The 24,823-nt window shown below is 45.6% G+C and overlaps 2 protein-coding genes across 3 annotated transcripts in view; one reads left to right on the top strand and one right to left on the bottom strand.

Moving 5' to 3' along the window:
• Window positions 1–24,823, top strand: part of IQCK (IQ motif containing K) — a 127,181-nt gene that overhangs the window by 78,149 nt on the left and 24,209 nt on the right. For both annotated transcript variants that reach the window (XM_036310271.1, XM_036310270.1), the window contains one exon: window positions 23,666–23,777. In XM_036310271.1, coding sequence (XP_036166164.1) covers window positions 23,666–23,777 — 112 coding nt within the window. The remainder of the gene's footprint in view (window positions 1–23,665; window positions 23,778–24,823) is intronic.
• On the bottom strand, window positions 19,632–21,570 carry LOC118656704 (CD2-associated protein-like). The gene is given in 1 exon segment (XM_036310256.1): window positions 19,632–21,570. A coding segment is annotated over 1 exon segment (1,923 nt). The 5' UTR covers window position 21,570; the 3' UTR covers window positions 19,632–19,646.

The raw sequence follows: 24,823 nt of genomic DNA, 5'->3' as shown, positions 1-24,823 counted from the left end.
ATGAATTTCGTGCACCGGGCCTCTAGTATATACATAAGATGGTAAATTATTCAGCCTTAAAAAAGAGAGCAGTTCTGAGATGCTGCAGGATGCATAAGCCTGGGGACCTCATGCTCAGTGACAGAGCCTCGTCACAAAAGGACAACCACTGGGTGACTCCACTCAGGTGCGGTTCTTGGCAGAGTCAGAATCATAAAGACAGAAAACGCAATGGCAGTTGATGGGGGCTGGGGGTGGAGAATGGGTAGTTATTGTTTAATAGGGACAGAGTTTCCATTTTTCAAGATGAAAAGGTCATGGGGATGGACGGTGGTGATGGCTGCACAACACTAGGAATGCCTTTAATGCCACTGCACTGCACACTTAAGATGACTAAACTAGTATGTTTCATGTTATGTACATTTTACCACAAGAAAAGAAAGGGGGAAAGAAATGAGTTCAAGTGGGTTTTGATTTTGTTGATTTTGATTATTCCCCCTGAAAGGCCACTTTCTCTATTTAGAGATGACCTATATGGTTAGGTAGAAAATGGATAATGACAACATCCCAGGATAAAAACCAAGTGACTATGAAAAGGCTCTTCAAAGAACACAAAGGAGAGGTTTGTTGTTCCTCCCAGATTTCTGGCAGAAAGAAGAGACCCTAAGAAGGGGCTCTGTGCTCAGAGGAGGCGGGCGCTTCCTCCGGTAAGGCTGCTGGCTGGGTTGGCGGGCGGGGGAAGGACAACTTTATGTGTGTGTCAAAGATCGCTTGACATTCTTATCCTTAGCTTCCCTTTCATGTTCTTGAATGTTACAGCTGAATAGAAAGACGTGTTTTAGCCTTTCAATGTGCAAAAGGTCTTATGGCGACTTGTTAAAAAGGATGCTCTGACAGCAGACAGATCTGCGTGAATCCTAAGGTCTGTCTGGTGACCGATGACTTTTGTTGGGTTATTTAGCTGCTGAACCATGGTTCCCTGTCTGTACATGGAATAATAATGGTTCCTGCCTATGCAGATTGGGTCAGATGGTCAGTGCACAGCCAGGATTAGCTATTGTCACTGTCATTGCGGAGTTACTGGTTCTGCTTTTCTTGCTGGGGAATCTTGTTAAAGCCAGCGAGTATTCTCCTTATTGTGCGCAGGCCCCAAGCATGCTCCGGCCGCAGGGCCTTGCACCTGCTGTTTGTTCCTTGCGTCTGCAGCTGTCCGTCAGGGTCCCTTCCCTGCTTCACTCGGAGTTTTTGAATGTCCCTCCTGGTCTCCCTTTCTAAAATACTTTCTAAAATAGCACTCTCTTCACTTGCTGCACTATCCTCTTGCTTCGTTTTCTGCCTATCACTTGTCCTTACATTGGATATTCACTTGTCTACTGCCTGTCACCCTGACTAGAAGCGGGGCCTGAGGATAAGGCTGCTTGACTTGCTCATCCTGTACCCCAGCTGTCTGGCACACATCAGGCACTTTGTCAGTATTTTAGTGAATAAATGAATCCCTTAAAGGTTCTCTCTGGTGAGGCATTTGAAAATGAACACCAAACTGTACTGTTCATTTTATAGCCCCTTCTTGGGGCCTCACATGGGCACTCAAACGCGGCTGTTTGTGGGGTCGCTTGTGCACCAGGACCCTCCAACCCTGCAGCTGCGCTTCCTCATCTCCCAGAGACGACACTGAGAAAAGTCTGTTCAGCGTGTCATGGCCTTTGTCACAGTGCGAGGAGCCTGTGCTGGGGAAGCGTCCCCACACCGCGTGGAAGTGGAAGGGAGCGCCTTGGAGACACAGGCTCTTTGGTTCGCCTGGGGATCAGGCAGAGCAGATTTCTTCACCAGGAATTTCTCTTCCAGTCGCTGATATCCGCTGGCAGGTGGGCATACTCTGCCAGCAAAAGCCAGACATGAGAGAGTGTGGGAGGAATGCTGATAATGTGGGGGCCTCGGCCATCGCTGCAGCCTGGCTGCTCATGCCTTTGTGACAGGCAGTCTCCGCCCAGGGCTCCTCTAGCTGGAGCTCCTGCGGACCCTCTTGTTTTCTGGCTAATGAGAACTTTCAGCCCATGTCCACTGCCTCGTTGCCTCCCCGCCAGTGTCTGCTCGCTGAGCATTACCTGCTGCAGATCAATAGCACAAAGAAAATGAGGCAAATAAAGGGCTGGTGTTGCCCCGGGATGGTCTCAGAGAAGCTATTTGAGTGGAGACCTGAGTGAGGCTCATTCACATTCCGGGGATCCTGTCCCACTACGGCACCGGGCTGATATGTGTGACCAGTCTAACGTGGGAGGAGTAATGGCGGCCACTTCCAAGATCAGGGGATAAAAGGCTCTGCAGTTTTCATCTCTCCCTCTGCCTCTGGGAAACCAGCTGCCACATCATGGACATCCTTCCAGGCCTCCAGCCCAGAGCCCTGTGAGGGAATCCCGCTCCATACGGCCAAGCTCCCCCCTGACACTGCCCACTTCCACCCTGATCGTGCCCTCGTGCGAGACCCTGAGCCCGAGTCCCCGCTGCATCTCGATTCCTAACCCTCAGAGAATGTGCACGATCATAAGTGTTTATTGGTTTAAGATGCCAGACTTGGGGGGTCATTACTAAGCAGCAATGGAAACTTACACGGTGACTCCGGCTGCTGTGGAGAGAGGTGAGGAGGCTGAGGAGGTGCAGTGCAGTGGAAGCAGGAGAAAGCTATTGTAATAGCTACACTTGCCTCTCAAATTGTGGTGGGGACCAGGGGCGTCATCTTCATGGGGCAACTGGTTGGAAATGCACAATCTAGACCTCGCCCCAGACCCACTGAGCAGCGTCCAGGGAGTCCTCCCTACAGTACAGCCTATGGAGGGCGAGGACAGGCTGCGGGGGCGGGGGTCAGGCTGTGGAGGGCGGGGGTAGGGGCGGGGCAGGGCCAGGCTGCAGTGGCGGCAGCCCCTGCGACTGACAGTGTGCTGGTTGTCTGTGGAGCCCTCTCAGCCAGCCGCCCTCACCCTCACCCTCGCTGCTGGCTGATCCCGGTGCAGCCTCCTGGCCCAGAAAGTGTACCATCGCAGGGACAGCCACCGTGGTGGGCCGGATTGACGTCCTCCTGGCCACACTGCGTGGGTTTGCAGATCTGCACAGGCACAGGCCTCCAGTGCACCACGCATTCTCTTCCCCCACCCCCTCACATGTGAATGTCCCCCAGCATGCTGTCACCCACGCATGCCCACAACTGTCCCGGACCACAGCACATGCGCTTTCCCTCCACCCCTCCGCCACACTTCCGTCAACCCTGGCATGCCTACGTCCCGCACACAACATGTACACGTCCCCTCCAACATGCTCACGTCCTTTGGAGCGTGTCTGGGTGCTCAGGGTCAGCACCTGTGAGATGACAGTGAGAGGGCAGAGTGGTGACGCCCTGTTCTCGTGGAGGTCAGTGTGGTGACAAGATCTCCTCCATGGGGCTAATACAGGTGCTGAGGCGGGAGCAGGTGTGGACAGACACACCTGGTGGGCGTGGGCGGCCCTCACTGAGGTACCTTCGGTCAGTGTTTGAGATCAGGAACCCAGAGGAGGCGAGGAGTTCTGCCCTCTCAGTGAAACGGTGGGATAGTCGGGGCAACTGCAGAGGAGGAATGTGCACTTGGGGTGCCGGCCCCCATGAGCGAAGGCCTCCCTGACTGAGCCTCGCTCATGTGGGGCCTAGCGCACTCCTGCCAGGCAGCGGGTGACAGGACGTGCTTTTCCGAGTTAATGAGAGAAAACATTGATTCTCCCACTGCCTGTGAAGGTGGAAAGTGGAGTGGGGAGACATGCGGGGAGTGAGCGAGGTTCCCTGTCTGGAGGTTCCAAACCTGCTGTTGGTTCCTTTCACCTCTGGCTAGAGATATACAGGGTGTCCCCCAAAATGTATACACACTTGAATACCTACTAATTCCAATGCGTTTAAGCATGAAAAGAAAGAAACAACAATGGAGCTGTCATCTGTTAAAAGTGCAGTCAGACAGACCCCGAGGGGTCTCGGATTGGAGAGGGTGCAGGCCAGGCTGCCCCCCCCCCCCCCCGTGTATGGATTTTGTACACTGAGCCTCTAGTTTATAATAAAAGGAAGAAACAAAGGTGTGGCCTGCATCTGAGCGCCTAGCAGCTGGCCGGCCAAGGTCCGACTGCCCTGTCGTCTTTCTCTAAAGGGCTAACCAGTGCCCTTCAGGCAAAGTTTATGTATAAACTGCTAAATCTTAGTGACTTAAAACCAAAAGAATGGACTATTTCCCATGATTCTGTGGGTTAGCTGCTGGCTCTTCCTTGACTCACTCGCAGAGCTGCACTCAGTGGTGACTGGGGGTCTGGGGCCGGGGGACTGGAAGGTTAAACTGGCTGCACCCCCACACTCCCTGTGTCGGGCCTGGTGCTGGCTCCTGACTGAGGCCCACAGGGTTCCATGTGCTCTCGTCCTGCAGTGGCCAGACCTGCCATCTTCCATGATGGAAGGAACATTCCAGGGGGCAGCAATGGAAGCTCCCGGCCTTCTTGAGGCCAGACTCTGGAACCTGCTCCGAGGCTCAAGAGAGGCAGGAGCCAGGCATGGATGCCCACGTGATGAGGAGAGGAGCAGAGCTGTGCGGGGGCAGGGCCCGGGGAGCCGGGATTGCTGGGCTCAGCATCAGGCTGCTCACACTCACTAGGCTGCATCCCAGCTCTCTGGGGAGCCTGGCAGTGCACAGATTGCTGGCCTTCCCCCCAGAGTGTCCGGGTCAGGAGGCCAGGCCGTGTAGTTCCCAGGCAGTGCTGATGCTGCCAGTGTGGGGACTGTGCGTGGAGCCACCCATGGAGGCATTAAGTGTCCAGAGCAGTGGCTCTTGCCCTTGACTGTACACTGGAAACATCTGGGCAGCGGTAACCACGTACATGTCAGCTCTGGGTGTTCGTGCAGGGAAGAGGCCAAAGCACTGGGCGGTCATATGGTCTTTGGCATCGCAAACTGGCCTGTAATTTAACCCTATAAATCATCACAAAGTTCACTGAATAGCTTCAGTGCTTTTGCAACTTAGTCATTCCCTGATGAGTTGGGTAAGTACCAAGAAAAGTTGGAGGAACTTTATCTCAATTGTCACCAAATGAGCTACTGGGGGAAATTCCATTTTTCCAAGTCATACTCTGATATGTCTTTATTATTAAAAGGACTTAGTAAAAAAACAACAACAGAGTGGCTTCTGGGAGAGGCCTGTCTAGTCCTGCGCTGGCAAGACCTGCTGGAAGGCGGCTGCCTCCTGAGCGCAGAGCCTTGATTCGGAATCCCAGGACCTGTGGCGATCACTTGGGGTCTAAGCCATCAGTTGGACATCCCCCAAGGGCTCCTGGACTGCAAGAGGGTGCAGGCCTGGCTGAGGGACCCTCCTACCCCTGCCCCCTGTGCACAGCCTCTAGTTTGAAATGAAGGAAATCAAGATCGATAAAGGGTTTCTGGTCCCAACCAATCCAAACCAGAAGGATATGGGGTAGAGAAGGAAAGCCCTCGCACCCATTTCCTCCCTCCCTGATAAACCCACACTCTGTGTGCCCTTCCAAGCTTTCAAGATAAATCAAGTGTAAAGAAAGAACTTGACTGTAACGAGGCACAGCCAACTTGCTGACTGCAGCCAGTGCCACCTTCCTTCAGTAACCAGGAGCTCCTCCAGGGCTGTTCTGCGGAGCATGTCAGCGTCACAGTGCAGAGACGGAGGGTTTTGTGGCCGTGGGTCGCTGATACAGAGAAGCCTGTGGGGAAGTTGCGTATGATCTTGTTTAGCCCTGAGGAGGGTTTGGGCTTGCCCAGACCAGGGATGTCGAGGGTACCTACTACTCCTATGAGCATGAGACTTTCAGAACTACAGTAAGAACACTGATTTGTCATTGAAAAGATTCTGGTGATTACCTTATGTTCTATGGCATTCATATAGTGCTGCTTTTACTCTGAAATTTGCATAATTATATACTTTATAAGTAATTTTTAATTTTATTTTAACATTTTAATTTATTTCAGAGAGGAAGGGAGAGGGAGAGAGAGAGAAACATCAATGATGAGAATCATTGATCGGCTGCCCCCTGCTGGGGATCGAGCATGCAACCTGGGCATATGTCGTTGACCAAATCAAACCTGGGACCCTTTGGTCTGCAGGCCGACGCTCTATCCACTGAGCAACACTGGCTAGGACAGTATATGTAATTTTTATTTATTTTTTTTAATTTATTGCTTAAAGTATTACAAAGGGTATTACATATGTGTCCATTTTATCCCCCCGACCTAGACAGTCCCCTAGCCTCCCCTATCCCCCGTGTCTTACGTCCATTGGTTATGCTTATATGCATGCATACAAGTCCTTTAGTTGATCTCTTACCCCCCTACTTCCTGCCCCCCATCCCTCCCCAGCCTTCCCGCTGCAGTTTGACAATCTGTTTGAGGCAGCTCTGCCTCTGTATCTATTATTGTTCAAAAGTTTATAATGGTCTCTATTATCCATGAATGAGTGAGATCATGTGGTATTTTTCCTTCATTGACTGGCTTATTTCACTTAGCATAATGCTCTCCAGTTCCATCCATGATGTTGCAAATGGTAAGAGTTCCTTCCTTTTTAGAGCAGCATAGTATTCCATCGTGTAGATGTACCACAGTTTTCTAATCCATGAATCTAGTGATGGGCACTTAGGCTGTTTCCAGATCTTAGCTATGGTGAATTGTGCTGCTATGAACATAGGGGTGCATATATCCTTTCTGATTGGTGTTTCTGGTTTCTTGGGATATATTCCTAGAAGTGGGATCACAGGGTCAAATGGGAGTTCCATTTTCAGTTTTTTAAGGAAACTCCATACTGTCTTCCATAGTGGCTGCACCAGTCTGCATTCCCACCAGCAGTGCACAAGTGTTCCTTTTTCTCCACATCCTCTCCAGCACTTGTCGTTTGTTGATTTGTTGATGATAGCCAGTCTGACAGGTGTGAGATGGTACCTCATTGTTGTTTTGATTTGCATCTCTCGGATGATTAGTGACTTTGAGCATGTTTTCATATGTCTCTTGGCTTTCTGAATGTCCTCTTTTGAAAGGTGTCTATTTAGGGCCTTTGCCCATTTTTTGATTGGATTGTTTATCTTCCTTTTGTTAAGTTGTATGAGTTCCCTATAAATTTTGGAGATTAGGCCCTTATCAGATATGACATTGGCAAATATGTTTTCCCACACAGTGGGTTTTCTCGTTGTTTTGTTGATGGTTTCTTTTGCTGTGCAGAAGCTTTTTATTTTGATGTAGTCCCATTTGTTCATTTTCTCTTTAGTTTCAAGTGCCCTAGGAGCTGTATCAGTGAAGAAATTGCTTCGGCATATGTCTGAGATTTTGTTGCCTTTGGATTCTTCTAGAATTTTTATGGTTTCCTGTCGTACATTTAAGTCCTTTATCCATTTTGAGTTTATTTTTGTGTATGGTGTAAGTTGGTGGTCTAGTTTCATTTTCTTGCATATATCTGTCCAATTTTCCCAACACCATTTATTGAAGAGACTATCTTGGCTCCATTGTATGTTCTTGCCTCCTTTGTCAAATATTAATTGAGCATATTGGTTCGGGCCGATTTCTGGGCTCTCTATTCTATTCCATTGATCTATATGCCTATTCTTGTGCCAGTACCAGGCAGTTTTGAGAACAGTGGCTTTGTAATACAACTTGATATCTGGTATTGAGATCCCACCTACTTTGTCCCTTTTCAGGATTGCTGCAGCTATTCAGGGTCTTTTTTTATTCCAGATGAATTTTTGGAGAGTTCGTTCTAGATCTCTGAAGTATGCCGTTGGTATTTTAATGGGAAGTGCATTGAATTTATAGATTGCTTTGGGTAGTATGGACATTTTAATGATGTTGATTCTACCAATCCATGAACACGGTATGTTTTTCCATCTGTTTATGTCTTCCTCTATATCTTTTTTCAACGTCCTGTAGTTTTCTGAGTAGAGGTCTTTTACCTCTTTAGTTACGTTTATTCCTAGGTAGCTTAATATTTTTGGTGCGATGGTAAACGGGATTGTTTTTATAATCTCTCTTTCTGAAAGTTCACTATTGGTGTATAGAAATGCCTCAGATTTCTTGGGGTTAATTTTGTATCGTGCTACATTGCCAAATTCATGTATTAAGTCTAGTAGCTTTTTGAAGGAGTCTCTAGGGTTTTGTATGTATAATATCATGTCATCTGCAAATAAGGACAGTTTTACTTCCTCTTTTCCAATTTGGATGCCTTTTATTTCTTCTTCTTGTCTAATTGCAATGGCTAATACTTCCAATACTATGTTGAACAGGAGTGGTGAGAGTGGGCATCCCTGTCTTGTTCCTGTTCTTAGGGGAAATGGTGTTAGTTTTTGTCCATTGAGTATGATGTTGGTTGTGGGCCTGTCATATATGGCTTTTATTATGTTGAGGTATGATCCTTCTACTCCCACCTTGCTGAGAGCTTTTAACAAAAATGGGTGTTGAATTTTGTCAAATGCTTTTTCTGCATCAATTGATATGACCATGTGGTTTTTTTCTTTCAATTTGTTTATGTGATGTATCACGTTTATTGATTTGCGGATATTGTACCATCCTTGCATCCCTGGGATAAACCCTACTTGGTCATGGTGTATGATCTTTCTGATGTACTGCTGGGTCCGATTTGCTAAGATTTTGTTGAGGATTTTGGCATCTATGTTCATGAGGGATATTGGCCTGTAATTCTCTTTCATTGTGTTGTTTTTACCTGGTTTTGGTATTAGGGTGATGCTGGCTTCATAGAATGAGCTTGGAAGTGTTCCTTCCTCTTGAATTTTTTGTAGTAGTCTGAGGAGGATAGGTTTTAGTTCTTCCTTGAATGTTTGGTAAAACTCCCCTGTGAAGCCGTCTGGTCCTGGGCTTTTGTTATTGGCCTGTTGATATTATTAGATTCTTCCTGATTGAGTTTTGGAATGTTGTATTTTTCTAGGAATTTGTCCATTTCCTCCAGGTTGTGTAGTTTGTTGGAGTAGAGCTGTCCATAGTATTTTTTAACAATCATTTGTATTTCTGTGGGGTCTGTTGTTATTTCGCCTCTATCGTTTCTGATTTTGTTTATTTGGGTCCTCTCTCTTTGCTTCTTGGTGAGTCTGGCTAGAGGTTTGTCAATCTTGTTTATCCTTTCAAAGAACCAGCTCTTGGTTTCATTGATTTTCTGTATTGTTTTTTTTGGTCTCTATGTCATTTATTTCTGCTCTAATCTTTATTATCTCCTTCCTTCTGCTCACTCTGGGGTTTTCTTGTTGCTGTCTTTCTAATTCTTTGAGTTGTAGAGTTAGAGGATTTACTACCATTTTTTCTTGTTTTTTGAGATAGGCCTGTAGAGCTATAAACTTCCCTCTCAGGACTGCTTTCATTGTGTCCCATAGGTTTTGGATTGTTGTGTTTTCATTGTCATTAGTTTCCAGGATGTTTCGAATTTCTTCTTTGATTTCATTGGTAACCCAATCAATATTTAATAGCATGCTATTCAGCTTCCAGGTGTTTGAGTATTTTGGGTTGTTTTTATTGTAGTTTATTTCTAATATTATGCCATCGTGGTCTGCGAAGACGCTTTTTATGATTTCAATCTTCTTGAATTTGGGGATAGTTTGCTTGTGACCCAATATATGGTCTATTTTTGAATATGTCTTATGAGCATTTGAGTAGAATGTATATTCCCTGGCTTAGGGGTGAAGTGTTCTGAAGATGTCTATTAAGTCCATCTGATCTAGTGAGTCATTTAGGATTGCTGTATCTTTGCTGATTGTTTGTCTAGAGGGCTTATCCAGTGTTGTCAGTGGTGTAATAAAGTCCCCTACTATGATTGTATTGTTGTCGATCTCTCCTTTGATATCTTCCAGGAGTTTTTTTATGAATTTGGGTGCTCCTGCATTGGGTGCATATATGTTTACCAGGGTTATATCTTCTTGTTGTATTGATCCCTTTAGTATTATGAAGTGGCCTTCCTTATCTCTTGTTATGGCCTTCACTTTGATGTCTATTTTGTCCGATATAAGTATTGCTACCCCAGCTTTCTTTTCCTTTCCATTTGCCTGAAAGATATTTTTCCATCCTTTCACTTTCAGTCTGTGTGAGTCCCTTCTAATGAGGTGGGTTTCTTGTAGACAGCAGATGTATGGGTCATGTTTTTTTTATCCATTCAGCCACTCTATGTCTTTTGGTTGGAGCATTTAGTCCATTCACGTTTAAAGTTATTATTGAAAGGTACTTGTTTGTAGCCATCTCTGTTTTTGTGTGGCTGTTTTCTTTCTGAGCTTTTCATTTCTTATTTTCATACCAGTCCCTTTAGCATTCCTTGCATTGCTGTCTTGGTGGTGATAAACTCCCTTAGCCTTTTTTTGTCTGTGAAGCTTCTTATTTCCCCTTCAATTTTGAATGATAGCCTTGCTGGATAGAGTATTCAGTCCTTTGCATTGCATCACTTTGTTAATTTCTGTCCATTCTTTTCTGGCCTGATGTGTTTCTGTTGAGAAATCATTTGACAATCTAATGGGAGATCCCTTGTATGTAACTTTCCGTCTCTCTCTTGCAGCCTGTAAGATTCTCTCTTTGTCCTGAACATTTGCCATGGTAATTATGATGTGTCTTGGTGTGGGTCTTTTCGGGTTCACCTTGTTTGGGACTCTCTGGGCTTGTGTGACTTTTTTCTTCCCCACCTCAGGGAAGTTTTCTGATATTATTTCTTCTAATAGGTTTTCTAATCCTTGTTAATCCTTCTGTTGTTCTGGTACCCCTATTATTCGTATGTTGTTTCGTTTCATGTTGTCCCAAAGCTCCCTTAGGCTCTCCTCCTTTCTTTTAATTTTTTTTCTCCAATTGCAGTACATTTTGGGTGTGTTTTGCTTCCTTGTCTTCCAATTCACTAATTCGGTCCTCCGCTTCTCCTAGTCTACTGTTGATACTTTCAATGGAGTTTTTCATTGCAGCTATATCACTCTTCATTTCTTCTTGGGTCTTACTTAAGTTGTTGATTTTTTCATCTGTTTCTTCTAGCTTCTTCCATATGTTATCGATTTTTTCATCTGTTTCTTCTTGCTTCTTGCAGAGGTTGTCGATTTTTCCCTCCATCCAGTTTATGCACTCTAGGACCCTTATTCTAAATTCTTTTTCTGTCATGTTGCATGCCTCTGTATTACTTAGCTGCTTTTCTGGAGAGTCCTCCTTCTCTTTCCTTTGGGGGGGTTTCTTTGTCTACCCATGTTTGATCTCACTGACATATCTAGACGTTGAGTCGTTCAGTGGTTGCTCCCTTGGTGGCAGTGACTCCTTGGTCTGTGGTTGCTCTTCGGGCGGTTGCGGTAGCCGCTGCTCTTCAGTTGGCAGCAGCTCCTCTGGTGGGTGCTGTTCACAGCTGTGGTGGCTCTTCTGGCTGGTGGGGCGAGGTTTCACGTACAGCTGCTGTTCCTCAAACAGAGGGTGTGGTGCTCAGGAGGTTGCTGTTGCTTGGATCTGCTGCGTTGATTTAAAGGCACAAAATACAACACAACAAGGCACCACGTACCAGGCACTATACACAAATATATTCACGATATGAATAACCCCAAATAAAGGTGACCACCTGAATTAAGAGAATTAGGGGATAAGGAAGAAGGAAGAGAAAAAGATAAAAGAGAAAAAAGAAAAGAAAAGTAGGGACCAAAAAAAGGAGTGCAAAAATGAAATTGGGAAAAATGAGGGGGGGAAATAAAAGCGAGAAAAGAAAAGAAAAGAAAAGAAAAGAAAAGAAAAGAAAAGAAAAGAAAAAAAAAGAGCAAAAAGAGAGAATGAAGTGGAAGAGGGGAAGAGACTTTTTTATATGAGGAGAATACTCCTATAGAACAGCCATTAATCCCAACAAATTCCAGCAACAGCTACCTGGAGATGAATGCAAACTAGAAACAACCAATAATATAACGATGAAAATAGAATGGAGAACACTAATCCCAAAATAAAATAAAGAGAAAATAAAATGGCACTTTAAAAAAAATGGTAAAATGGTAGCAGTAATAATACTGGTTAAAAATAAGAAGGTAGTAATTAAAAGGGTAAAATCAAGTGATGGAAAAAGAAGAAAAAAAAAAGAAGAAAAAAAATTGGTTTCTTAGTTAAAAGGTGAAAAAAGAAAAAAAAAATTGCAGTAGTGAAGGTCCTTCGTTCTTCTATTTTTCAGTGTGGCTCGCCTTAGACCTGCCAGGTATTCAGGAGAGTGTTGAGTTTCCCTGCGATACACTGTTCCTCTGTGTGTAAACCACAGTCCTTATTTTAAAGCAAGCCGCATTTGTTTCCCAGACTGCCTTATTTTGTGTTTAGCAAAGAGTCAGTTTGTGGGTCAGCCTCTGGGTGGCAGTGTTCTGGGGTTGGCCTCTGAGGCTATAGGGCCTCTCTGTCCAGTGGAAGTTCACTGCCCAGAGCTGGCTGCGTAATAGTTAGTTACTGGCGCTGTGTTGTTGCTGGGATTGAAAATCCCTCTATAGGCCAGACCCTGTTAACTCCCAGGGACTGATCAGGTTATTTTAATGGTTGATCTAATACAGGGTGGAATCTGGGTGTGACTGTGCTCCTTGCCTGGGGGCTGGGGGAAGGAGTCTCACTCTCCGGAGAGAATGGCTGCCCCAGTCCTGGGCTCAGGGGTGTCTCAGCACTCAATTCGCTGCCACCTCTCCCGGCCCCCCTTCTCTCCTCAGTCTCTCCCCAGATTCCACTCCTCCGCACCCTCTCCCTCTCTTCAGCACAGGTGAGTGTCTGTATCCGAAATGTCCCATGAACAGGATTCAGTAAAAACAAACAAACAAACGCCGGCCGCAGAAACGGGAAAGGCTTGGTTTCTGTAAGCTTCTTCTCTTACCGGGACTGCATGGTCTGGTCAGCTCTTCAGGCTGCCCCCTTTAGGCTCAGTCCTCTGTGATCACAGAACCCAGCTCTCAATTCCCCCCAGTGGCACCAGGAATCCCGCGGTTCTCCTTTCCCCAGTCAGGGGCTGTGCCTGTCCCAAGGGACGCGGCTGTCTGCCACGCGGTCTCCCTCCGACCCTCTGGGCTCAGAGGTCTGGCAAACTTTCCTGCCCAAATCCCTGGGTTTTTTTACCTTTCCAGGGGAGTTCTGCTCTTCCCGGCTGCAAACCATCTCACCAGCTGAGCAATTTCGCCAATTCGGGGTGGATGTTACTAGTTTCAGCTGCTCACTCCATTTGCTCCGGGACACGACCTGGGACGCGTCTGCCTATACCGCCGCCATCTTCCGTCTCCTCGTATATGTAATTTTTAAATATATATATTTTAAAGCAAGAGTGGCTTACATTTATAGGTTCAGCTGGAAACTGTCTTCTTTATTTTGGAGAGAAAATCCCTAGAAGCTTTCTTTTTTTTGTTAATCCTCACGCGAGGATCTTTTTCCATTGATTTTTTTATGGAGAGTGGAAGAGAGAGGGAAAGACAGAGAGAAACATCGATGTGAGAGAAACACATCGATTGGTTGCCTCTTGCACAAACCCTAACCAGGGCCTGGGCTGGGGAGAAGCCTGTAACCAAGGTACATGCCCCTGGCTAGAATCAAACCTGGAACCCTTTGGTCCGCAGGCCGACGCTCTATCCACTGAGCCAAACTGGCTAGGGTCTGAGTAGCTTTCTTAAGTAAGGTACCTCCTGCCCTGGGAGAGGACGCAATAGGTAGGACTTGTTTTTCTGAGTTTGACGAAGCATCTCTCTAACTTCCTCGTGGTGAAATCTGGGTATGTAACGAACACAAACATTTTCTGGAAGGGAAGGAATTGAGGAAACCCCATCCTGAGATTTCCCCCCAAGATTCTGTGGGATCTTCTGGAAGACAACAGGCCTCTGGATACTAATCCAAGAAGGAAAAAGGCCGAAGGATGTTTCTAAAAACAACAACAAAATCAACAGCAAAAACCACACACCAATGGCCAACAAGTACATAGAGAGATGCTCAGTATCATGACCATTAAGGAAATGGAAATCAAAACCATGGTGAGATTCCACTTCATGCCCATTAGGATGGCTATAATAAAAACTTTTAAAATGAAAAATACCAATACTGGCAAGGATGTGAAGCAAGTAGAACCCTCCTATATTGCTGGTAAAAATATAAAATGATGCAGCCATTGTGAAAAGCAATTGGTGGTTTCTCAGTAAGTCAATCCTAAAATTTCCTTGTGACCTAGCCATTCATTTCTAGGTATATACTCCAAAAAATCAAAACTAGCTGTTCAAACAAAGACTTGTGCACATGTCCATCGCAGCTATAGTCACAGTAGTGAAAAGATAGAACTACCCACGTGCCCAGCAGTGGTGAATGGATAAACAAGGGTCCTGCTGTCCTGCGATGTAAAAGAATGCAGCCACCAAGGCAACATCAGATGACCCCATTTACGTGAAAGGCAGATCCATCGACTGTGGGTCTGAGGATGAAGAACCGTCTGTGGGAACAAATGGATCCGTGGAGGGCAGGGGCCGAGGAGAGGAGCGTGAGCAGTGGCTGCTTGATGTGTGTGGGTCTCCTTTCGGGATGAAAGGCTTATGAACCAGATGGTGGTGGTGGTTGCCCAGCACTGGGAAGCACTAATGCCACTGAACTGTGCCCTTTAGAATAGTTAACATGGTAAATTTTGTTCTGTGTATTTTTTCACAATTTTAAAATCAGGGTTACTGCTGCCTCCAGTGAAAATATAGTGGGAGAGGGGCAGCAGGCTCCCAGATTACCAAGAGAGAAGGCAGAGCCTACCATGGAGGAGGAGGAAGGCAGTGGGGGCTCTGGGCTGTGAGGTGGTTGATGGGGACCAGACTCAGTCCAGGCCTGGGGGATAGCTTGTGTCCTAGAGGCTGGTTGAGTGAGTGCTTCTAAAGAGTTGAAACTCAAAAACTTGCAGTGATCACAGTAGGAGCCTGGATCCAATGCCCAGAGTGGGAAGTCACAAGACCCAGCAGCAATCCAGAAGAGCAGGGGCTGGGCCTGACTTTGTAACCTCACCACACACAGCAGAACTGGGAGGAGCTGCCCCGCTAAGCAGCCTGTGGCCCCCTCCTCCCACCATGGCTGAGAGAGCAGTTTCTGGAGGTCAGACCTGCAGGTCTGAGCTGGGCTGCAGGCCAGGAGGAGGCTACTCAGGGCACTGGGGCTCCAGGTGGACAGGCAGGGCCACTGCCCGGAGAGTGAGGCCCGGCTTGCGCTACAGTGTGCGACCCCAGGATGGGTGACTCTTCCCCGGACACCAGGCTGCCCTCACTCCAGTGAACAGAGCCCCTCACACGGGGATGCCAGCGAAGGGGCAGTGTTTATCTATCTATATAAAAGGCTAATATGCTAAGTGTCCAACCATCCGGGTAATGATGTCACATAGCAATGCCTCGCTTCCTCTTCCTAGCAACTAGCCTCACGTGGAAACACTTTACACTGTAACCAAATGTCTGTGGAGCGTTTTCCCGTGCCTCATCTCATTTGATCCTCACAGAAGTCCTGGAGTAGGTAGATAGGAGACTCAGTAGAATCCTATTTTCTTTTCATTAGCCAGAAAGTGGAGATTTAGAAAGTTTAGAAACTTGACCCGACTGAAAAGAAGAAATGGTGGACCTTGAAAATGACTTCAGGTTTTCTCACTGCACAGAATATAGTCAAGCACTGCTGCAGTTAAATATTTCACCCTTTGTTCTCCCTGCGTGGTCTACAATAATAATCTGCTTCGTGTTGATATTTACTGCTGTGCTGCTGACAATTACCTGAAAGAGAAGTCGGGGTGCTTTACTGGGCTGGAAAAAGTTTAGCTAAATCAGAAAGCAGGTCTAATTAAGCAAGTTTATCTATATACATAAAGCTCTCACTGGCACCAATCGCACACATGTGTTTGATCTGTCATTGTCAATTGTGAATTTGGTTGTTTTTGTTGACATTCTGAAGCTGAAAGAAAGTGGCGGCAGCACACAGAAGTAACAATGGTGATTAAATATGATTATAATAGTGATCCGGGTAGATATAATTATCCCTGTGTAACCGAAGTTGCCGTCATATTCAGAAATGAAGATGGAGGACCTCCTTTTGAAAGGGACTTGCTCATTCATTGTAAACCAGATCCAAATAATCCAAATGCCACTAAAATGAAACAAAACAGTATCCTGTTTCCTACATTAGATGTAATGATGTATCCTATTCTTTTCCCACATGGTGAATGGATATTACATTAAGACTCAGAGAATACAGTGTAATTGTATTCCATGGATGATGGATTCCATGGATGATGTCGAAAAGGAAAATTTTCTCATCAAATTTCTTAAAAATATTACTCCTTCGGGAATGCGGTGTCTAAATTAGAATTGAAAGTAGGTGCAATTATCATGCTACTGAGAAATCTTAATAGTAAATGGGGTCTTTGTAATGGTACTAGATTTATTATCAAAAGATTACGACCTAACATAATTTAAACTGAAGTATTAACAGGATCTGCGGTGGAGAGGTTGCTCTGATTCAAAGAATTGATTTGTCCCCGTCTGACACTGGCCTCAGTGTTAGAATAAGTTTAATTAATTTATCAGTCATTGTTTATATCAATGTTGTTTTTATATAACGTTTTTGTTCTTTTTATATCATGTCTTTGTTGTTTTTATATCATGTTGTTATTGTTTATTTATTAATCAATTTATATATTATTTTCATATACATTTTACTAATTTTCTTTCATCTCTGACACTTCTATTATAGAGATAATTTTCTTTCAATGTGCATGAATTTGTGTACTGGGCCACTAGTCTATACTAATAATAGACTAGGGCCGTCACAACCAGATGGACGGCAGGTCACCATGAGGGGACCCCGCCTGGATCAGGAGCGTGGCCGGCCTTCAAACCACCGGTAGCCGCTAGCCCAGTCCAGCCCAGCACCCCAGAGGGGATCCCTGCCATAATCAGGGGCGCTGCTGGCCTGCAAAATGCTGGCGGCCCCTTACCCAGGCCGGGGAGGTGCTGAAGGCTGGGTGTGTGCGGTGCAGTCTTTTAAAAATAAAGGGCAGCTTCTTGAAGTGCAGTCACTGAGGCAGCTCCATGCAGGCACACCGGGCCCACTGCCAGGCGCAGTAAAGCGGAGTCCAGGCAGGAGCAGCCCGAGTGTGTGTGGCCGGGTGGCCTTGGGTGTCCTGCAGATGGACGGACTGTGCTGGACAGACCACGCTGGACGGCGCTGATGGGCTGCGCCGAGGGCTGCAGAGGTCGGAGCTGTTAGGGCAGTGGCTCGCGGGGTCAGCAAGGCTGGGATGCCAGGTAGGCCCCATGTCTTTGGGCGCCTCTGGGGGAGCGTGGCTGTCCAGAGTGGGAGAAAAAGCCCTTTTTTTCCGGAAGAACGCAGATGGTTTAAAAGTGCATAGAGAAACTGCAGTGGTACCTACATGGCTATGTCAGTTCCCCTAGCCGCCGGTTGGTGCCCGACCACAGGCTTCACTGGGGGCGTAGGCCCGGACGTGGGTCAGGTTGTGGGCCAGGATGTGGCCTTGGCAGCGGACTCACTCCCGGCATCACCTCAGCATCACGACTCTACGATGTCACCCGCAAGTGGCCATCGCTGCTAGTCTGTGGGCCCCGGTGAGCCGGCACCGTGCGTGCTCAGGGCAGCACTCTGTGTTTCCATCGAAAGGACACCGTATGTGATGGGTGCTGTTGATTCCTTAAGGTTGAAATGGGGCAGCCTGAACTTGCTTACGACACAATCTTTTCTCCGTACTTAACGCACAGTCTTCTCGGGCTCAGGGAGCCAGCATCCACTGGAGCGCCAGCTTGGCCATCCCACACAGCCAGACGCCACCAGGAAGCACAGAAATGCCAAAGCCCCAACGGAACCCATCGCGAAACAGACCCCAGTTCACATACTGGAGCGGAAACAAGAAAACAGTGGCACCTGTTAGACCTCAGCTGGCACTGTGCCTGCGGGTCTGTCTGCAGGGTTCCTGCACCCTGGCCATGGCCCAATGGCCGAGGACGCTCTGCAAACCTTGATTCTGGAGTTATGGATCTTAACAAGTAGGCAGGTGCACAAGGTGTAGTCGAAAGTGGCAAGGTTAGACTGTGTGTGAGTGTGTGCATTTATACACATATATGCCCATTTCCCCCAGTCTTTTTTTTTTTTAGTTATTTTATTTGAAATGTGACAAAATTAATACAAGATTTCAGAATTATAAGATCAAAACTTTAAAGGAAAATATTGGTTTGGTGCTTTAAAATAACATAAAAAGGAAGCATGATAGAGGGTACTCAAAATCTAAGTCATTTGCAATAAAAGCAATCTTAAAATCTAAATTATTTTGCAAATGAAGAATGTAAAATTTCTACTTTTATTATAAAAATGGACATTTTCAGACTACACATATAACACTTTAAAATATCCACCTGTTCATAAATGATTCTGAAGGAACTGCTAATTCATCCGTTTTGTGAAAATGCATTTTTAATACGGTCAACTAGATTTGGTTTTAATAAGCTACGATTTAATGATCTACTAACGCTCTTTATGAAGCTGCTTCCTAAATCACAGTCCGAAGTATCCCCACCACTTAGTTTGCTCTGTTAGGCCAGTTAAACATTGTAAAGTCTAGCACTTACACAATGATAACTTGTCCAAGTATGAAACCTCACACTGAACTTCTGAAAATTTGAGTTTTGTTTACAATTATTAAAAATCAGAGGAAGGGGCATAAAGGATTAAATCACAACATTATGAAATGGGTAATAGAGAAGCCTGTAAAATAAGCAGAAAAGCACAGCAATAAGGCTGGTGTTTGCATATCATGTATGTGCTGTAGTTTTTAGGCACAACAAGTTAAGGGTTAAATTGACATTTTTAGTTCTTTATACCCAATGAATTTAAAGTATAGCTCATATTTTTCCAAATATATTTAACAATCCAATATATCTTAACTAAATTCCTTTTATAAATCAGCTTTTTTCAGCTTCTCAATTTCTACCTCTAGATTACTTCTCAGAGCCTTCTCTTCTTCCAAATCTTTCCTATAGTGCAAGCAATATGAAATATTCTAAAAGCAGAAGAAATTCTTTTGATTAATTCATTAGATATTCCTATATGCATGAGTGAGTAATCTGGATACAGCTAGAAAACTCCCATTACATCGCCCAGAATATAAACAGCACTGCAAACAAACAGGCACAGCAGTGTCATCCTGGGTAAGAAGCTAAAAGTGAAAGAAAAAAATACATATTTATATATATACACAAAAGTACATATCCCCTAAGTATAACGTAGTGACAATAGTTACTATAAAGCTAATTTGTCCCTCTCAAATAGTATATTTTACAGACTATTTGTAAAGATATCACCATATTTATAGCATAGATCTCTTTAAAAATAATACATTTCAATAAAAAAAACCATTATGAATTTTCCTTTTTAAAACAGATTCAGTAGTATTTTCAAGCAAACTAAAAAAGAAGTTTGCAATCCCAGCACGTAAGAAATAAGGCCTCTTTTCCCCCTCTTATTGGCAAAGCAAAATATATAAAAAAAATTCACCCCCCCCCCGCTTTTCTATAGATATTATAGTTAATATACTCATATTTCTTTACCACAACATCAGTATTTGTTATTTTTAAGTAACAAGTAAATTGAAGTTCATAGTGTTGCCTCTGAATCCCCATTTCATTATAAATACTGGGTTTGTGCCTCTTCAAGAAGATAGGACAGCTTTTTTCAGCTTCTCAATTTCTACTTCTAGATTACTTCTCAGAGCCTTCTCTTCTTCCAAATCTTTTCGTAGTTTTTCCAGTTCTTTCCCGTGCTGCTTTTTCAGTGCTTCCACAATGCACAGCAGTTCAATCATCTCAGCTTCAATTTCATCCAGGGAATTTTTTTCCCCATCGTCTGCTTCTAATTTAGCTTTTATTTCTAATGGAGTTAAAAAACTAGCCGCATTTGGTTTTGAAGTACTTGGAGGTGTTGAAAGGTACAGAGATGGCTTTGGAGAGTTGCAAGAATCCTTTTTAAATTCAGATGGCTTTATGTTGGCACTATCTTCTTCTTTGGGTGACTTCAAGATTTTTTCTGGGCTTTGAGTTGGAGAATGCCCGCCATTGAAGTGGCCAGGCAACCTTCTTCCAGGCATCTTCGGTCTGTTTGCAGTGAGATGGACTAAGTTTTCTGAGGAAGCTATGTCATCAAAATTCACAATATCTGTTTCTTTAAAGCTCCTAATTGTAAATGAATCTAGATCTACTGATTTTGGTCTAAGTGGTGACTGTTCAGAATCTAACTTTGGTTTTGATACTGGCTCAGTTTCAAATTTTGATGAAATGGCAGGCACTTCCCCATTAATCCTGGCTACAGGTGGTAGTGGAGGAACTGGTTTCTCAGGTCGCTTTGGGTACACTGTTCCAGAAGATCTCAATAAATTATTGGCTTTGGTGGGTGGAGTAGGCTTCTTGGGTAGAACTTGTAGAGCAGCTGGTTTAGAAGGTTTCTGGTCCAGCATGGATTTTTCATCTCTTTCTTCAGGCTTTACAGGAAAATACTTTTTCTCTCTAGATATCAGCTCAGGCTTTGGGGCTGGACCCTTAGCAGGAGGTGGTGGTTTCTTTGGTTTTGGAAAGTCCTTATCCAGTTCATTTAACTGAACAGCAAAATTGTCCGGAAATACTCCTTCTTTACCATTAAGTTCACCCTTCCACCAGCCAGTTTCTCCAGTCTCCTTACTTATCAAGTGGATTATGTCTCCCTCTTTAAAAGTAAGTTCATCTTCATTAGTACCTTCATAGGCAAATAACGCTCTACAATACTCCTTAGCTTTTGTTTTACCTTTAGTGTCTGATTTTGTTATCTCCGTGTTCTGAGTTCTGGATCCTAGTGACTGTATGATTGAGGGCTTTTCTGATTTTTTCTCTTCTGTTTCACTACTGGATGCTCTTGTCCTAAGTTTCACAGAGCCTTCTTTAAAAATATCTCCAAATCCAGTCCCTCGAATTTTCTTTGGCTGTGTCACCGATCCGGGTGCAGTTTCATTCCCATTCCCCTGAGAGGAGAAAGATAAGGTGGGCCCAGTCCAGACAGATTCTGAATCCTCCTGGGCTTCATGAGTTTCACCATCATCTGTTATCTCTAATTCTTTCACAAAATTTGAGGGAAACAGTCCCAACTTATTGTTCAGGGTTCCACTCCACCAGCCTTCTTCTACCTCATCATTAATATCAATAATATCTCCCACTTTCAACTCCAGTTCGTCATCATTTTGTGGAATGTACTCAAACAGAACCTTACATTGCCGCTTCTTGATCTTTTTTTTTTTAATGTTTTTAGTTGGCAGATGTGGCTGAATTCCTCCAGCTGGAAGTCCATAGGTGCTTATTCATTGTACAAGACTTGCTACATCCCCATGCCTTTCCCGTCTGATGGGCAAATTGTCATCCTTGGATTCTGTTCCTCTCTTAATTTCCTTAACAAAATTATCCAGAAACATTCCTCTTCTCCCATTTAGTTCTCCTTATAGCCATCCTTCCTCCTGTAGTTTTTTCACATTCCTGATGATTTTACCAACTTGAATAGTTAATTCATCATCATGCACAGCATCATAGTCATACTCCACAGTATAGTCAACCATGCTGGGGGCCCCTGCGGGAGAAGCCCGGCGCTGCCGCTCCCCAGTCTTTTTCTGAGCTGTTTGAGAGCATGCTCTACACATGACAGGCTGCCCAGATACTCCCCTGTGTATTTCCCAAAAGCAGACACTCCTGCATAACAATTCTCCACCAAACCACGTGAGGAAATCTCCATTCAAACAGTATTAAGGTTCAATCCACAGACCCCATTTGAATTCTGACAACTGTGTCAACAATGTTCCCCACTCTCCACCCCCAGGATCCCATCCACCTAGGATGGGTCCTCTGTCATTCCTGTCCCGGACAGTTTTTCAGTTTTAATTAAAAATCATAGACTTAGCCCTTTAAAAAAAATTAAATAAATAAAAATAAAGACCCGCTGGCACTCTAAGTTAGGAGCCAGTGGTGGTCCCAAATTGGAGAGGGTGCAGGCTGGGCTGAGGAACAGCACCCCCCACCCCCACCCCACCCCCCGTGTGCACGAATTCCGTGCACCAGGCCCCTAGTAGTTCTATAAAGAGCTGAGTCAGGAGACCGTTATCCTGGGGACATATTCTCCAGATGTCTCAGCATCTGGAACTTTAACTTACCTTTCAAAAGAAAGTGGACACACACCAACATGTATAAATCAGTCCTTTAATCCTGAGAGCCACTCAAGGGGCACTGTGGAGAGGGAGAGGGTGAAGCAGGCGGGAAGGGCGAGTGGCTCTCCTGTTTTCTCATGGGACTTCCGGGTCCTCAGGGCTGTGCACCTCCTGCACCCTGCACAGGCTGGTGCCTCCCCTGGAATACCATCAACCCCTTCCTCCATGGCTGACTCTAGTTCATCCTTCTAAACTCAGCCCAGAGCCCTGATTGGTTTGGCTCAGTGGATAGAGCATTGGCCTGTGGACTGAAGGGTACTGGGTTCAATTCCAGTCCAGGGCACATGCCCAGATTGCAGGCTTGATTCCCAGTAGGTGGCATGCAGGAGGCAGCCGATCAGTGATTCTCTCTTATCCTTGATGTTTCTGTCTCTCTCTCCCTCTCCCTCTCTTAAAAACAAAACAAAACAAAACAAAAACTCAGCCCAGAGGTGCCTGCTCCATGAAATGCTTCCTCCCACTTCAGGCAAGTGCAGCGCCCACTGGTGTCCCTTACCCACCCACATCCTTGCTCGCACCTTACTGGCTGGCCCTCCTGTGTGCCGTGTCTCTCACTGCAGTCCTCCAGGATGGCCAGGACAGCCTGCCCACATCCAAACCCTAGTCCCACCCCGTCCCAGTCTGTGACTCAGTCTCCGTGCCTGTGGAATGGGGATCATCATTCCTGCCTCAGTGGGTAGTTTTGATGATTAAAATTTCTAAAACACTTAAACAGTGCCTGGGACATACCTGCTCAATAGATATGAGCTATAGTAATAATGAAAAGAGTAATTATAATTACTTCCACTATCCTCGTATCTAATGTCCAGCTCAAACCCCACTGTACAGTAGGCACAGAGCTGTGGTGACATGGGGACCGTGGTTAGCCTGGGCCACTGCCCTGGCCTGCAGGGGCTGTTGAGCACTGAGGTGTGTGTGGGTCACGCTGAGATGTGCTGTGAGCACAGCCCACCGTGAAGGCAGCACAGAAACTGACAATGAAGTTCAGTCATGCTTTTATATTGAGTGCGTGTTGAAATGACATTTTGGATCTTTTAGCTTAAATAAAATATATTCTTAAATATAAAGCCAGAAGCTTGTTTTAACTTTTAAGAGGATACTGCAAGGAAATCTAAAACTCCATACGTGGCCCCATTATATTTTCGTTGCACAGCCTGGATCTAGGGTGTTCCCCACCCTCTGTTAGAATTGCAAAGCCTCACGCCTTGTTTATGCTCTCACTTTATGTAAACTTTCGGAGCAGAGATGGCTTATTGGAGCTGGAAGCTGTCAGATTGGTTTGTAGGGTCCCACGCGGGGCTAACAAGCTGAGTTCACCCAAGCGGAAGGGGACTAATGATTTTGGGGGGTTCAGGTTCAAGGGGGCTCATGCTTTGGGGGGTTCAGGTTCAAGGGGGACTCATGCTTTGGGGGGTTCAGGTTCAAGGGGGACTCACGCTTTGGGGATTTTTCAGGTTCGCTGTGATCCTGAGATCCAAGAGCTGCGTCAGTGGCAGAAGAAGCTGCGCGAGGACAAGCACATCCGTGAGCGGGTCAGACTCTTCTGGGCCAAGCAAGAGCAGAAAGGTGGGCTGTTGGAGCGGAGGCAAGGCCTCATCTCCAGAGACTCTGACTTGCTGTTTCGGGATGGGCCCAGGGCACCGTGTGATTGCTGAGGTTCCTGGGTCTGACGGGCAGCAGGTTGGACACTGATGAGGGCCTGGGCCCCAGTTGCTTTGTGCCCTTTACCACGTGAGCCCTGCAGGTCTGAGCGCGGAGCAGGAGGAGAGGCCCGCTCATCGTGAGCGCACTTGCTGTTTGTTGTGCTATTTGTCTTCACTGCTAGTGTGAGCTCCAGGCAGACAAGAATTTCCCTAGTTCAGTACCTGCCACAAAGTGGGCCCAAATGAGTACTGGCTGAAGGAGTGAGTGAGTGAAGGAGTGAGTGAGTGAGTGAATGAGTGAGTGAGTGAATGAGTGACTGAACAGGTGAAGGAGTGAATGAGTGAGTGAGTGAATGAGTGAATGCGTGAGTGAGGGGTGAATGAGTGAATGAGTGAGTAGTGAGTGAATGAATGAGTGAGTGAGTGAATGAGTGAGTGACTGAATGAGTGACTGAACAGGTGAAGGAGTGAATGAGTGAATGAGTGAGTGAGTGTGAATGAATGAGTGAATGAGTGAGTGAGTGAATGAGTGAGTGAGTGAATGAGTGAATGAATGAGTGAGTGAATGAGTGAGTGAATGAATGAGTGAGTGAGTGAGTGACTGAATGAGTGACTGAACAGGTGAAGGAGTGAGTGAGTGAATGAATGAGTGAGTGAATGAGTGAATGAGTGAGTGAATGAATGAGTGAGTGAATGAGTGAGTGAGTGAGTGAGTGAATGAGTGAGTGAGTGAATGAATGAGTGAGTAAATGAGTGACTGAACAGGTGAAGGAGTGAATGAGTGAGTGAGTGAATGAGTGAGTGAGTGAATGAGTGAGTAAGTGAATGAGTGAATGAGTGAGTGAGTGAGTGAGTGAGTGAATGAATGAGTGAGTGAGTGAATGCGTAAGTGACCAGGTGAAGGAGTTAATGAGTGAGTGAGTGAGTGAGTGAGTGAGTGAGTGAGTGAACAGGTGAGTGAGTGAATGA

Source organism: Myotis myotis, unplaced genomic scaffold, assembly GCF_014108235.1.
Source record: "Myotis myotis isolate mMyoMyo1 unplaced genomic scaffold, mMyoMyo1.p scaffold_m19_p_5, whole genome shotgun sequence".
NCBI classification, from domain to species: Eukaryota; Metazoa; Chordata; class Mammalia; order Chiroptera; family Vespertilionidae; genus Myotis; species Myotis myotis.
This window is presented reverse-complemented; position numbering and strand designations above follow the sequence as displayed.